This window comes from Neoarius graeffei, chromosome 9 (assembly GCF_027579695.1).
Source record: "Neoarius graeffei isolate fNeoGra1 chromosome 9, fNeoGra1.pri, whole genome shotgun sequence".
Taxonomy (NCBI): domain Eukaryota; kingdom Metazoa; phylum Chordata; class Actinopteri; order Siluriformes; family Ariidae; genus Neoarius; species Neoarius graeffei.
Window position 1 is genome coordinate 85,523,644 of NC_083577.1, and position 16,997 is coordinate 85,540,640.

The window sequence follows — 16,997 nt, forward strand, 5'->3', positions numbered from 1 at the left end:
CTATCTTGGATGAGGCATATGGCCGTAGTCCATCCATCCATCTTCTACCGCTTATCTGGATCCGGGTCGTGGGGGCAGCAGCCTAAGCAGAGCAGCCCAAAGTTCCCTCTCCCCAGCCACCTCCACCAGCTCTTCCGGGGGAATACTGAGGTGTTCCCAGGCCAGCTGAGAGATGTAATCTCTCCAGTATGTCCTGGGTCTGCCCCGGGGTCTCCTCCCGGTGGGGCATGCCCAGAAAACCTCCCTTGGGAGGTGTCCAGGGGGCATCCTAACAAGGTGCCCGAACCACCTCAACTGACTCCTTTCGATGTGGAGGAGCAGTGGTTCTACTCCGAGTCTCTCCCGAATGACCAAGCTTCTCACCCTATGACTGTAGTGTCATCTGCAAATTTCAGGAGTTTTACAGTTGGGTCCATAGAGGTGCAGGCATTGGTGTAAAGAGAGAAGAGCAGTGGAGAGAGGACACATCCCTGAGGAGCACCATGCTGATTGACCGCATGCCAGAAGTGACTGCCCCCAGCCTTACTTGCTGTTCCCTGCCTGTCGGAAGCTGGTGATCCACTGACATATGGCAGGTCAGACATTGAGCTGGGACAGTTTGGAGGAGAGGATTTCTGGAATTATGGTGTTCAACACTGAGCTGAAGTCGATGAACAGGATTCTTGCGTAGTTCCCTGGGCAGTCAAGATGTTGCAGAATGTAGTGTAGTCTCAATCTACTGACCTGTTTGCCCTGTAAGCAAACTGCAGGGGGTCTAGCAGGTGACCTGTAATGCTCTTCAGGTGAGCCAACACTAGTCATTCAAAGGACTTCATGACCACAGATGTCAGAGCGACAGACCTGTTATTTAATTCTGTGATGGAGGGTTTCTTGGGGACTGGAATGATGGTGGAGCACTTGAAGCAGGAGGGGACTTAGCATAGTTTGAGGGATCTGTTGAAGATCTGTGTAAATACTGGAGCCAGTTGGTCAGCACAGGTGTTAAGGCAGGAGGGGGAGAGTCCATCTGGGCCTGGTGCTTTCCTGATATTCTGACTCTGGAAGAGCTGTCTCATGTCCTCTTCACACACCCTGAGTGCAGCCTTCGCTTCAGGGGAGGGTGTAGGGGAGGTTGCCAAGGGTGTTGATGGGCTGGGATGCGTGAGGAGTGTTAATGTCTGTGAAGGTTCTCAGTCATCCAGGTCATAGTAAACTGTAGGTACTAAAAAAGGCAATTGGGCTTGCTTGAAATTCTTGAAGAACTTTCACCTCTCATCTGAAAGGCTTCTTCAGTTCTGTCTGACTAGTGGGGAGTTCCAGGTATTTATCCTCTAGTGGAACCAAAGCAACCCTAAGGAGAGTCGTTGAGGTCATCTGGGTTGTTGAGTCATCCTGTAGGTGTAGATCACTGGGGGCTGGGTGTGAACAGTGTTAGCAGCCTAGAGGGTTGTTAAGGTAATCTGTGGGTCGTTGGCTCTCTCTGCCATCATGTGAGTCATTGAAGTCAGCTGAGTTTTGGTGTGGATGTGCATTCAGTTTTTTGGGAAGTGTGCCAGGGACTGCATTGTAGGTGGTTGATAAGTGGTGTCTCAGACCACCGCCTCTGTTCAGTGATGGTCATTCCAGATTGACAAAAATGGCTTCTTTTACTCCTCTTTCAAACCACCAGTCTTCTCTTGCTAAAATGCATACATTGCAGTTCTGAAACGAGTGCCCTGTGTTACTGAGATGAAGATAGACTGCAGAGTCCTGGCCTGAGGAGCTGGCTCTCCTGTGTTGAGCCATGCGCCCATAAAGCGGTTGTTTCGTTTCCCCAATGTACAGTTAATTAACATTTTTCTTGATACCAGGGAGACGGTAATACCGTTTATCTATTTGAACGATTTGAACAACTAAAACAGCACAAAAATGAACCATGATGAAGACAGATTAAGCCTTGCTTACACGAAAGACAGTGTTTATTTGACCCCCAGGTGAAATTATCACATGATGCGTGACGCCATGCGCAAGGAGTCTATTGACCTGAACTTCTCTCAGTTAATAAATGCAATGAGTTTGCATCCTTCTTCAAAGGTAAAATTGATAAAATACGGCAGAATATTTCTCATAATATATCTCAGTTGCAAAAAATTGAAAAACTGCAATCACCAATGACACAGATAGATAACTTTAACACAATGTCAGAATTTTGTTTAATTGATTATGAGACTCTTGAAAAAACTGTACAAAATCTCAGTTCCTCAACATCTGAACTGGACATTCTGCCCACCAACTTTTTTAAGTCTGTTCTTCATCTTATAATTACAGATGTGCTTCAAATTATAAATACATCCTTGGAGACTGGTGTTGTTCCTGTGTCCCTAAAAAAAGCTGTTGTAAAGCCCCTTCTTAAAAAAAATAATCTGGATCCTTCAGTGTTAAATAATTACAGGCCAATATCAAATCTACCATTTATCGGGAAAATCCTGGAAAAAATTGTCTTCAATCAATTAACTGCCTTCTTGATATCAAACAGCCGTTTTGATAATTTTCAGTCAGGATTTCGTGCCAATCATAGCACTGAAACAGCGCTGATTAAAGTTATAAATGACATACGTCTTAATACTGATGCAGGCAAAACATCGGTCCTGGTATTGCTGGACCTCAGTGCAGCTTTTGATACTGTTGATCACAACATACTGCTATATCGACTTGAACACTGGGTTGGATTGACTGGTAAAGTTATCAATTGGTTAAAATCATACTTAAAAGATAGAAGCTTCTTTGTTACCATGGGAAATTGTTCCTCAACGTCAATGCCCTTGACCTGTGGTGTCCCCCAGGGGTCGATTCTTGGACCATTACTTTTCAACCTTTATATGCTCCCACTTGGGCAAATTATCAATAAAAATTCAATTTTGTATCACTGCTATGCAGATGATACCCAAATTTATTTTGCTCTATCACCAAATGATTATGCCCCCCTTGAATGTCTCTACCAGTGTATCGATCAAATCAATAGCTGGATGTCACAAAATTTTCTTCAGCTGAACACAGATAAAACAGAAATAATTCTATTTGGAAAAAAAGATGAAAGACTCAGGATTACCACTATTCTTGACACAAAAGGGATTAAAACTAAAGAAATGGTTAAAAATCTTGGTGTTTTCATTGACAGCGAGCTAAACTTTGACAGTCACATGAAAGCAATCACTAAAACGGCATTTTATCACCTAAAAAACATTTCCAAACTAAGAGGACTTATGTCAAAACATGATCTGGAAAAACTAATACATGCCTTCATCTCTAGTAGGGTTGATTACTGCAATGGCCTTTTCACAGGCCTGCCAAAAAAGACCATCAAACGACTTCAGCTGGTTCAAAATGCAGCGGCGAGGGTTCTCACATGAACAAAAAGAACAGAGCACATTACTCCAATTCTAAGGTCCCTTCACTGGCTTCCAGTAAGCTACAGAATTGACTTTAAAGCATTGCTGCTGGTGTACAAATCTCTAAATGGTACAGGGCCCAATTACCTCTCTGATATGTTGCAGCGGCCTAACCCAATCAGATCTACCAGATCGCAACAGAAAAATTTACTATTAAAACCTGTTGTTAAAACAAAGTGTGGTGAAGCAGCTTTTAGCTACTATGCAGTGCAGCTATGGAACCAACTGCCAGAGGACATTAAAAATGCTCCTGCTGTTGGCAGCTTCAAATCTAGGTTAAAGACCAAGCTGTTTTCAGATGCTTTCTGTTAAATAATTAATATTTTTACATTTTTTATAATCTTTTTCTCTGCATGTTTTAAATTTATTTTAACTTTATTCTATTTTATTCTGCTAGGTTTTTTTTCTCTTTCTCTTTCTTTTTCTCCTTTTTCTTTTTGGCATTTTAATATTTTATTTCTACTATTGTTTAATTCTTATTATTTTCTTTTAATTCTTTTAATTAATTATTTTAGAATAAAGATAAAATTATTTTATGTAATTTTATTTCTCTATTGTTTACTGTTTTTGTTTTTACTTCTGTAAAGCACATTGAACTGCCATTGTGTATGAAATGTGCTATATAAATAAACTTGCCTTGCCTTGCCTATTGTGGCACAAAACCTAAAGGCCTCTTTTAGAAGCTGAAGAAAAATTTCACCATCCAGCAAAATCATGACCCAAAGCACAAATCCAAGTCAGGCCACACCAATTCGATTAGTTGGTTCTCGGAATCGCCGCTTGAAGAAAATGCAAAATGAAAAAAAAAAATCGAAATCAAACTCCCGCCAACAGAAAAGGTCACGTGACATGAGATCACGTGACGTCGAAAACTAATCAAATCGCCCCTTTCACTTTCGGTAAAGACTTGTGAAGTAGCCTACTCCTGGTCAAATCTTTTTTTCTGTGCATTGTAGATGTTCAATCGACTGTAATTCAATTGTTTATTTAGCCTATCTGTTTACTGGTTTGCCTGTATTGTTTGGTCTATTTCCATCGCTAATTTTACCATCAGAGCATTTTTTTATTTTTATTTCGCCCGCTTGCTTCATATTTTTCCTGAAAAAATCCGAGAACCAACTAATTAAATTGGTGTGGCCTCAACAAATAAAGTAGTAGAAGAAGATCAAAGCTTTGGAATGGCTCAGTCAGAGCCCAGGTTTAAATCTGACTGAAAACCTGTGGGAAGAACTGAAATGGGCTTTGCACAGGAGATCATCTCACAGTTTGATAGATTTGATAGAAAATTGCCAAACCAAGATGTAAATTGCTCGAATCTTACCCAAAATGACTGAGTGCTGTATTACAAGCCAAAGGTACTTTAAGAAAGTATTATTTAAGGCAGGGGTCACCAAACTTTTTTCTCTGGGGGCCACATTGTCGTTCCTGACTGTGATGGGGGGCCGGGATCGGGTCAGCTATATAACATAGAATTGTATGACCCAGACAAATATGACCACCAGCAGGCCTCATTGTGTAGTAGAGATTACTAGCCTGGCACAGCCATCCCCACTACTATATCCACACACTACTATATCCCCATTACTATATCCACACTACTATATCCCCACTACTATATCCACACTACTATAGCAACACTACTATATCCCCACTACTATATCCCCACTACTATATCCCCACTACTATGTATATCCACACTACTATATCAACACTACTATATCCACACTACTATATCCCCACCACTATATCCACACTACTATATCCACACTACTATATCCACACTACTATATCTCCACTACTATATCCCCACTACTATATCCACACTACTATATCCCCACTACTATATCCACACTACTATATCCCCACTACTATATCCACACTACTATATCAACACTACTATATCCCCACTACTATATCCCCACTACTATATCCCCACTACTATGTATATCCACACTACTATATCAACACTACTATATCCCCACCACTATATCCACACTACTATATCCACACTACTATATCTCCACTACTATATCCCCGCCACTATATCCCCACTACTATATCAACACTACTATATCCCCACTACTATATCCACACTACTATATCTCCACTACTATATCCCCACTACTATATCCCCACTACTATATCCACACTACTATATCTCCACTACTATATCCCCACTACTATATCCACACTACTATATCCACACTACTATATCTCCACTACTATATCCCGCCACTATATCCCCACTACTATATCCACACTACTATATTCCCACTACTATATCCCCACTACTATATCCCCACTACTATATCCACACTACTATATCCCCACTACTATATCCACACTACTATATCCCCACTACTATATCCCCTACTACTATATCCACACTACTATATCCCCACTACTATATCAACACTTGATTCCTGGCACATATTTGTTTATCTTTACTAGTGGTTTGCAAAAGTAGTAATCGAGTCTTCACACTTTGTTTTAATTTGAAATACCCCAGATATTCCATTTATTTATTTTCTAATAAAAATAACATCAAATCTGTCAAGGTAAGAAACATCTGCCTAGTTGAGGTGATTGACACTGGCAAAGGTGAGTGAAAAATTATAAATTGTAGGTAGGCCTGTTGATATTATTAATAATATTAATAATAATTGTGTGCAGCACTTAATAAAGGTCAAATAAATAGGCCTATAAAATAAATACATTTAAAAAACAGTGAAATTATAATAATATGAGCAATAGATCAATAGATCACAGCAGTTGTGCTGTGTCCTGCACGTCATTGCTCTCATCCATGGCCAAAGCAAAAAACTCGAATTCTGACGCTCTCTCATTCAGCTGGTCATACACGTTGTCCCCCAAATCTTCGATTCGCCTGGTCATAGTAGGTGCGGAGAGACTCACCGCGTTGAGCGCATCCTTCTTGTCGGGACACACCTCCTCGGCCACAGCAAGCATGCATACTTTAACAAAGTCCCCATCAGTAAACGGCTTTCCATGGGTAGCTAGTAGGTGAGCTACCTTATAGCTAGCTCAGACAGCAGCCTGGTTGATCTGGGTTTGGCGAAGGAATACATTCTGTTGTGCAGCCAGTCCGCATTTCATCCTCCGAATCCTGTCTTCTCTTGTTTGCCCTCGCAAACTAGCATACTCTTTGTGGCGGGTTTCGTAGTGACGACGCAGATTATATTCTTTGAAAACCGACACACTTTCTTTACATACAAGACAAACTGCACAGTCCTTACACTGAACGAAAAAATAATCGGTGGTCCACTGTTCTTTAAAAACTCTGCACTCTCTGTCAGCTTTTCGCTTACCGCTCGCCATTTTGCTGTCCTGAACACTGACAGTTCTCTGCGCGTGCGCTGCCTGTCACCGCTTGATCGCGAGCATATGACGAAAATTCGGAAAATATGAATAGTTCATTTTATAACTAAATATCAATTTTAATTGATAACATCAACAAAATACAAGATGCAGACATGTTGTTATTTGCCAAAAAGCAATTTAAAAAAATAGGCCATGACCACTTTTGGGGATTGCCTCATTGGGCCGGTTCAAGTGGTGGGGGGCAGAGGGGCTGGGGGCCGGTCAAAGGGGGGTGGCGGGCCGGAGTCGGCCCGCGGGCCATAGTTTGATGACCCCTGATTTAAGGGACGTGCATATTTATGCAACCAGGTTATTGTAAGATTTATTTTCCTGTATCCCATAACATTTCTGTGTGTTTTTCACTTGAATTATTTTGCTTGCTATCACATTAAAGGTAGAAAAAGATCTGACTTGATCTATCTTGATTTTGCTTTTTACATCACAAAACCCTGCAAATGTTAATTAGGGGTGTGCAAAAATATCGATACGGTGATATATCGCGATACTTTGTCTTCTGATTCAATATCGATACTCAAAATTTGAATATCGATATTTTTTCAAATAATAAATCATGTTTCAGACGGGTTGTAAATCCAGTACGACTTCCGCACCTCCGCTCCGCGAGGTGTCGCTGTGCCGCTCCCTCACTGCAAGGCACTCTTCGTCTTCTCTTTTTTCCCCGGCGGTTGCAGTGAGGAAAAAAAACAAGCAAGCATGGCTGTTAACGTAAACCTAGAGACGCCACCGAACTTTAAGGCAGATGTTTGGAGGCACTTTGGATTCCAAAGGAAAGGAGAAAAAAACAGTGAGACGGTGTTCTGTAAAGTTATCCTACCTCTTGGATTTGTCCTACCAAGCCTACTGCGCATGCGCGAAATCCAGGAGGGTAGGAAAATTCAACAGTAGTTTTGTCCTACCGATCAGCTGGCCTGATAGAAAATCGGTGAGTATTTCACGCATTTGCCGATTTTTATGTTTTGTGCGTATTGGTCGAGTCTTTGGCCGAGTCAAATAATTTGTAATGCCTTGTTTTGAATAATAAACCGGTCTGTATGAGAACTTGCTAATTCATGTGTTCTGCGCATGCGCAGTAGGAGACTAAGATGCCCACTGCACTTTTCAATGTGTTTCAGACAGTGTGTTGTTCCTGCAAAATAAGCACAAGTTAAATGTTCTCAGGTATATGTTCTCAAGTTTACAAAGAACAAATTGATATTAGTGTTAGCACTGAAATGTATGTGCAGTCTGCAGTGCAAGTTTTAAGTTTTCATAAAACAATTTGATTCTGCTTGTTAAGCAGCACTGATGTGTCCATGCTTACAGAAAAGTTGAGAATACGAGCACAGAAATGGGAATTTTCTGTATGTTGTAGTGAAGCAACTCTTGGTTTTGCCAGCAGTGGAATAGAGACAAATATATGTCTGGCAAGAGTGTGTAGTTATGTATGTGAAATGTAATTTTACAGTGGTCAATAAATTCTGATTTTCTTCAGGGACACACATCGTGATGTGGTTGAAATTTCTTGCAATATATCGATTATCGCAGAATCGCTGTACCGTGATATTATCGTTATCGTGGGCAAAATATCGCCATAGTATCGTATCGTGAGGTATCTGGTGATACCCAGCCCTAATGTTAATGGTATGTAGACTTTTATACCCACTGTGTCTCCATGGCAGTGAACCTCAGTAAAAGCAAAGCATAAATTAACACGACAAATATCTGACACCCTTGAGAGTCGTTAAATGAAGTTGACTAAGTGCAGAAGTGTGATTAAGGAGAGGAAATGTGTTCACCTGTCGAAAGATCTCATCTTCCTCTCTCCGTCTCCGTTCTTCCACCTGTCTCCGCCCACTCTCCTCAGCCTCGCGAAGGCGGCGGTCTCTTTCAGCCAGCAGAATGAAAGCATGGATCCTTCTTTCCTCCTGGAGGCGAACCAGCTCCTTCGCCAGGAAGTCCAGCGTGTCGCCAATCACCTCCCCTGAAAGGCCATCCACATAACTCTGTATCTCAGACATCTGAGGGAAATAACGAGAGAGAGGATTGGGGAGCAACAAACAAATAAAAACAAGACATTAACTGCAAGTCACAAAAAAAACCCATGACAAATGTATTATAATTCAGCAATTCTAAAATCTGATTAGTCAGAAAGTTGATTAATTTTCAAGAATGTTGGCTCTGACAATACCTGAGGTTTATATTAATGCGTACTATAATGCATGATCTTATCTTTTTTTTAATTACACGACTCATTTGAATACTTGATTCTGATTGGTCAGTTACAGCATTCAGTGGTCTGTTATTTCTTTATGAAAGACTGATGCTATGGACCACGTTAGAAGCAATAAAATCATTTTTAAATCCACATTTGTGTCAAGTCATTGATTTCCTATGTAATAAGTGGGATAACATACAGTGAGCCGGTCATTATTGCAAAATAAACCCCGACAGGGTGATCCAGGACTCTGACGTGAAGTGGATAATTTACTTTAGCATAAATATTGAGATGATTCTAGGTAATCGCATGTACTGATTGGTTGAGAAATTCAGACTATTTCTCGATAATCACCTCGAGCGACTCGGCAAAATGTTAGCCAATCGCTTAGTCACCATAAGTGAGGAAGAATTACAAATTACGAAACAAAATGCTGTTCCTAAAAGCACTAAAGATGCTACGAAGTTTGGTCTAAAACTATTCAAAGGTAAGGTGGAATTACGATTTATTTTATCAATTTCAAAACAAAGTATTTTATGTGAGTCGGCGTAGATAAGTGACTCGAGTCTGCGCCGCACCGTTATTACATTTACATGCCGCTTTTGAAATTTGAAATAATTTAATATAATTTTTTAAAATAATCACCTGTGTATTTATACTAAAACAATTATCTTGATTATTCACCGATATTCATTTCGCCTTCAGCGAATAATTGTTAATTATCCCTTACATTCACAACAGCTCATTCACAAGGACATGTATGGCAGATGCGGCATGGTGGTGTAGTGGTTAGCGCTGTCGCCTCACAGCAAGAAGGTCCAGGTTCGAGCCCCGTGGCCGGCGAGGGCCTTTCTGTGCGGAGTTTGCATGTTCTCCCCGTGTCCGTGTGGGTTTCCTCTGGGTGCTCCGGTTTCCCCCACAATCCAAAGACATGCAGGTTAGGTTAACTGGTGACTCTAAATTGAGCGTAGGTGTGAATGTGAGTGTGAATGGTTGTCTGTGTCTATGTGTCAGCCCTGTGATGACCTGGCGACTTGTCCAGGGTGTACCCCGCCTTTCGCCCGTAGTCAGCTGGGATAGGCTCCAGCTTGCCTGCGACCCTGTAGAACAGGATAAAGCGGCTAGAGATAATGAGATGATATGAGATGTATGGCAGATGCTTCATATAAAGCCATAATGGTTAGAGAAACAGCTTTAGGACTAAAAGGGTGCCGGTTCGATTCCCTGGACCAGCAGGAATGGCTGAAGTGCCCTTGAGCAAGGCACCTAACCTCCAACTGCTCCCCAGGCTGCTCTGGGTATGTTATACGTAGCTCTGGATAACAGTGTCTGCTAAATGCCATGAATGGAATGTAATAAATTCTAGTAATAATAAACAGATTAAAAACGTGTTGATATTTAACAATTAAAAATGTATAATTGTGGATAGGGCAGCACGGTGGTGTAGTGGTTAGCGCTGTAGCCTCACAGCAAGAAGGTCCTGGGTTCGAGCCCCGTGGCCGGCGAGGGCCTTTCTGTGCGGAGTTTGCATGTTCTCCCCGTGTCCGCGTGGGTTTCCTCCGGGTGCTCCGGTTTCCCCCACAGTCCAAAGACATGCAGGTTAGGTTAACTGGTGACTCTAAATTGAGCGTAGGTGTGAATGTGAGTGTGAATGGTTGTCTGTGTCTATGTGTCAGCCCTGTGATGACCTGGCGACTTGTCCAGGGTGTACCCCGCCTTTCGCCCGTAGTCAGCTGGGATAGGCTCCAGCTTGCCTGCAACCCTGTAGAAGGATAAAGCGGCTAGAGATAATGAGATGAGGTTGTGAACATTTATGGAAGATGTTTCGATTGTCAAAGTTTTGTAACGATCAGTAAGTTTTCCGCCATGGGAAAGTCTTCAGAACAGAACGGATAGACTCTGTCTCTATTATGTGACGTTTTTTACTCAGTTACTTCTTTTACAAATGTCAATGTCCTTTTCTTACCATAACATCAACTTTGTAAAGAATTTAGAGCAGGAGTACATTACAACAAAAGGAACTGGAGCAGAGGTTAGATGTAAATCAGTGCATTTTTGTTTCACTGTTGCACTCACGCACAACATGCAGCATGGCTCACAGTGAACAGGCGGTTAATCTGCTTACCCTGCTCTCATGTTTCTCTCTCTCTCTCCGCAGGGCCAGTGTGACCTGTTTATCTGCTCTCTGTAGTTCTTGCTCCTCTTGCTGCAGGGCGTGGGTGGTGCGGAGCTCCTGGATCAGCTCCAGCTGCTTCTCTACGCCTTCCAGCATCTGGAACACACCAGATAGTACATCAGTGAACAGTTACACAGATTAACACTTGACAAACAATTGCTGAGAAAGAGATACAGTCATCACGTTCACATAAACCCCTTTTACACGGCCTGTTCAAGGTAGAATCCTCACGCCGTTATGACATTACAGGCATTTAGCAGATGCTGTTATCCAGAGCGATGTACAACATACCCAGAGCAGCCTGGGGAGCAGTTGGGGGTTAGGTGCCTTGCTCAAGGGCACTTCAGCCATTCCTGCTGAAGTGTTCAGGGAATCAAACCAGCAACCTTTTGGTCCCAAATCTGCTTTTCTAACCATTAGGTTATGGGTTCCCCTACCTTGTGTTCTGTATAAAATGTGACATTTTTGACCCCCGAGACTTTCCGAGACCAGCGCGTATTCAAATGTCTTCGTCTACATTATCTAAAGTCCATGCACCTTTCTGCCTCAAATTACCTCCTAGTTCTTTTCACTTTCTCCTCCAACATATTTCTGATCACACAGGCTTGCTCATTGGGGATAGATTAGGGAAAAAATTAGCTCATATTTTAAGTCGTTCAAATTCTGTAACCTGCTTTGTGACAATGTTTATTGTTAAAAGCGCGATACAAATAAACTTGACTTGACAAACATGTTGCTTGCAAGAGTCTCTCCACTCCTCTCTTCCTCATTACCTCTCTTCCTCTCTCTCTCTCTCTGCTTTTGAGCACAATTATCTATGGCTACGTTCAGACTGCAACCTGAAACGACCCATATCCGATTTGTTGTGAAATCCGATTTTTTTGTTAGGCCGTTCACATTACCAATTATATGAGACTTGTATGCGATCTCCAATATGAACGGAAAACGACCCAAAAGTGTCCCGCATGCGCAAATTCACATGTAATAAGCACATCTACGTAATACGTAAACAAAAAAAAAGCGCCCTCTTCATGTTTAATGATTTCTTTTTGTTTGTTTGTTTAATTATCTGGTTAGTGTTAAAGTGTGAGGTCTCGTGTGTGTTTTTGTTTCTGAACTGAAATGAAAACGTGTAGCCTGGTAACGAGGGTTGACTCCTAAATGTCTCTCTAATTTCTATACAAGTGCACTACATGTTACTAGGAAGTAATGGATTTTTAAACTCTATATAGTGCACTCGAGCTTCAGTAGGCAGTCATTTGGGATACGGCCGCTGTATTACCAAACTCTTAATTCAGGCTTAATAATTTGCACATATTTATTTCGTCATATTAATAAACTTTTTCTACATTTTTATAAATATTTATTTAGATTGTTTATAGCCAGCTGAATTCTGCAACTTCTCTCAGCGCTGGCTCAAGGTGCAGAAACACCAGTGCAGTTTGCGATGGAGATGAGGCGAGACCTGGCGATGTGGTTTTTGTGGCGGCGGCGGAACTCACACAATAATCTGATTAATGTGGGCAGCAGACTAATGAGACCGAAGGTGTCAAATTACTGGAAATTTCCAGAACAATCTTATAATCTTGTAATACAGGATGGTTTAAGTTATAAATCAGTTATAGAAACTGTTTTATTTAATCAGGCTAACAGATCAACATCCAGGTCCCTACCAAATCCACCATTAGCTTGATCAATTCTATAAAAGTCTATTTAAATTCTGAAAACTGTACAAATGTTGTTGTTTTCCACCAAAGAGGCGGGATTAGCCAACGCAGAATAGTGACGTTTGTCTCTTGTTGATGACGTGTAGGTCGCATGAATGCGACCTGTCCGGTCAGACTGCAGTCGCATGTGAAAATAACGGATATGCATCGGAATTAGGACCACATATCCAAGCGGCCTGGGTCGCATGTGAAAAAATCGGATCTGTGTCGTTCAGATTGTCAATAACAAATCGGATACAGGTCGCATATGGGCAAAAAAATCGGATATGGGTCGTTTCAGGGTGCAGTCTGAACGTAGCCTATGACACTTTTCCCCCTGAAAAGCCAGCTTGGTTTGTGCTCTAAAGGGCACAAACATGTTATATACGGCCCATTCTGTACTTGCGGGTACATTTCAAGCGTTGACTCTGTTAGTCATCGTAAACATCGTCAAGCATACAAACGCATTATTCGTAAAAGCACACACTCTGAAATTCACTGATCTGGTTAAACACAAGACTGCACAAATTATGTATAAAGCAAGACATAACCTTCTTCCGGGTGAGGTACAAAATACGTTTATGGAAAGGCAGGGTGGGTATAACCTGAGAGGGGAAATGAATTTTAAGAGAGTAAATGTTAGAACAACTCTGAAAAGTATGTGCATAACAGTCTGTGGGGTGAAATTGTGGAATGGTCTGGATAATGAACTCAAAAATAGCACCAACATAAAACTGTTTAAAAAATTATATAAAAACATGTTAATAAAAATATATGAGAATGAGGACAGGCAGACTATATAGGTGATGATGAAATTGAGAGTAAGTCTGTGACTGGTCTTCTTGTATTTAGTGTATAGTTATAGGTATGTGTATATGTATGTACTGTATATATGTATTGTATGTGTGTATATATGCATAACATAAGTATCTGTATATATGATTTGATTTGGTCGATATTATACCATGTTGGTATGTTTTGGTATGTTGGTATGTTTTCTTTTTTGTTTATTGCTTTTGTTTTCTTTTGTATATATAGTTTATTATGGTGGAAAGTGATGTTTGATTAGCGGTGGTATAGAGGGTTAGGATTGGATAAGTTATTACTTCTTCCTAATCCTTTCTGAACATTGTTATGTTATTGCCTTGTGGCTACGCTATTCTGTTTGTTTATGATGATGTTTTGATTATTGTATTTTTTATTTAAATTTTTATTTTTATATCTTTCTTCTTTATTGTTCAGAATAAAGTAATCAATCAATCAATCAATCAATCAATCAATCAATCAATCAATCAATCAATCAATCAAAAAACTCTGTTATCGTTAACCGGGACAATCCATTCACAGACTTGATGATAACAAAGTGGACATCTTCCACCATTTTGTGTCTTAACTCCACATGCTGACCTCAAACTAGCTACCCCACGGCATGTATAAAAACAGAATGTTATGGGTTTTCATCATATTATTGTTTTTTAAAAATGAGCGAGAGATTCACTCCAATATCACAATAACAGAGTTGATGAATAATTAATCTACTGTTGGTGTAAAATCCTCAACATTTTGTTCAAATTAATGAGGGAAGAAACAGAGCCTTTCTCACTGCCTTTCTGAAGTTTCCTGCCAGAGGAAGTGACATCACTTGGTGCAGGTGTCATGCGTATTATTAAAAGTCTTTGTGGGTGTTATGTGTTTTATAACAGAGTTGACAAGAACATTCGGATGGATAAAAATATATTTTTTATGACTGAAATTTCACATAATACGGAAAATAGACTTTTTATGCAATTGATTTAATAGAATAAGCCCCCAAAAACAGATTGTTAGACTGAATCACTTCATGTTTATTCGAGTTGAATGGATGAATCAGGAGTCAAAGTGGGGGAGGAGTCATCATTTAGTTAATGTTTTATGGATAAATTGGGTCTAAAATGTGGATCAAGCATTGCTATTGGTGAAAGTTTCTCATAATTTGCATTATTGTTCAAAACTGATTTAATAAAGATTTCTCATCTCATCTCATTATCTGTAGCCGCTTTATCCTGTTCTACAGGGTCACAGGCAAGCTGGAGCCTATCCCAGCTGACTACGGGCGAAAGGCGGGGTACACCCTGGACAAGTCGCCAGGTCATCACAGGGCTGACACATAGACACAGACAACCATTCACACTCACATTCACACCTACGCTCAATTTAGAGTCACCAGTTAACCTAACCTGCATGTCTTTGGACTGTGGGGGAAACCGGAGCACCCGGAGGAAACCCACGCGGACACGGGGAGAACATGCAAACTCCGCACAGAAAGGCCCTCGCCGGCCACGGGGCTCGAACCCGGACCTTCTTGCTGTGAGGCGACAGCGCTAACCACTACACCACCGTGCCGCCCCAATAAAGATTTCTTTTTGTGGAAAATAACAAAAGGTTTATCTCGGAGATGCAAAATCTACCCTGAATTCTAGAATTCCCCGTATATGTTGAGGATGTTACTATTCTTAAATGTAAATTATTTAAAGGAAGTGATTCCTTTGCATATGATGCTCAGTAACTTTGCTTGTGTTTGAAGAGTGGTATAAATGTGCACAGCTAACAAAAGCACCTCAACACTCAGTTCACCCGCCGTTGTTTTTAAAGCAGCGCCAGTATTCATATTTCAAACACATAGATACATCACCCCAGACACCCATGCTGTGTTATGATGCATCACACCTCTGATTGCAGAATGGCGGCTCGCAATGTACAAACACACTGGCACAGCTTCATGCTGACTTTATTTGGTTCAGTGTAAATCACTAAAGCCGGAATACTGAGGTGCCTTCTTTACGCCGATATTACAGAACAGCTGAATAAAAAGGGCTATGCACACTTACAGTATATACACTGCAGGAAATATAAGCTGAACAGTTGTTTAAATGTCATGTCCAGAACTTTCACGAGTCAATAAAGATTCATGACTTATAAATGTCAATATAAAAGTCACACGTAGGTTAGATAAAGATTCCTTTCATCTACTCTTCTCTGTGTACCTGGTTCTGGATGGATCTGCCTCTGAGCAGCTTCTGTAGGAAAATGACAGCAAGCTCCTTTTCCTCTTCTCCCTGCAAAATGTACAGTATTTTCCACATAGCATCATGCTTTCTATGTGACAATATTTCATTCAGATACAAAAAAAATGCCATTTTGTTATTAATAAATATTTTTAATTAGCTTTTTGCCGTCAGAAACTGCTTTAGCTGTAAAAAATATTCACACACCCCTCAGGACAAATTTATTTTACAAACAAGTGATTCAAAATCATGACACATTATTTAAATGTGTGTAATATTTATTAGAGTGAGGGAGTTTTTTTAAATTTATTTACTTTTCATCTATGGAGCCCGTTTTTTAAAATTTAAATTGACAGATGGCAAATGACATAATTTATAGGCATAATATCTTGAATAATAATTGTGATTTGTTATGTTTTTTTTAAATCCAGGACCCCTTGCTATGCTTCACAGACCCCAATTTCAGAACCGTGGTTCTCGAGAACACCACTGTTATCTAGTGTGGGATCTGCCATGGGAACTATGTGGCCAGTCTTTGTAAAAATAAGAGTCTTGTTTGTACAGGTAGCGGTTTACCAATTCAGTGCCAAGAAAATCAGTAAGGATAGTGAGTGTTTTCACAGCTCCAGCTGTGAGCAGGTTACCTCAGGAGGCGCGTCCACCACAGGTGTCGGGGGACGAGGGACTGGTTTCTCCACCCTGTAAAGGAAGCGTAGAGGCTTCTTTTCCTCCACCTGAACCTTCTTGTCTATCAATGCCTGCAGCAGATGTAGTGAATGACATTACTGTCTGCACTCTGTAAACTCAAATAGACCATCTGTGCAGTTTATGCCTGAATGTTATGCTGATATTCTCTTAACTGGTAGTGGGGTGGACAAAGTAGTGAAAATTTATACTGAAAGCATAAACCATGTATCAAATGTATACAGCAAAATAAAATAAAATAAAAAAAATAGATCGATCGATCGATCGATCGATCGATAGATAGATAGATAGATAGATAGATAGATAGATAGATAGATAGATAGATAGATAGATAGATAGGTAGATTTATACTGAAAGCATAAA

General features: G+C 40.6%; 1 protein-coding gene across 3 annotated transcripts in view; it reads right to left on the reverse strand.

Annotated features, from left to right (window-relative positions):
• Window positions 1–16,997, reverse strand: part of LOC132892060 (cilia- and flagella-associated protein 91-like) — a 66,494-nt gene that overhangs the window by 17,348 nt on the left and 32,149 nt on the right. For all 3 annotated transcript variants that reach the window (XM_060930420.1, XM_060930421.1, XM_060930422.1), the window contains 4 exons: window positions 16,574–16,687; window positions 15,909–15,980; window positions 11,129–11,275; window positions 8,585–8,806 (listed from right to left, as the gene is read on the reverse strand). In XM_060930420.1, the coding sequence (XP_060786403.1) occupies window positions 8,585–8,806; window positions 11,129–11,275; window positions 15,909–15,980; window positions 16,574–16,687 (555 nt within the window). The remainder of the gene's footprint in view (window positions 1–8,584; window positions 8,807–11,128; window positions 11,276–15,908; window positions 15,981–16,573; window positions 16,688–16,997) is intronic.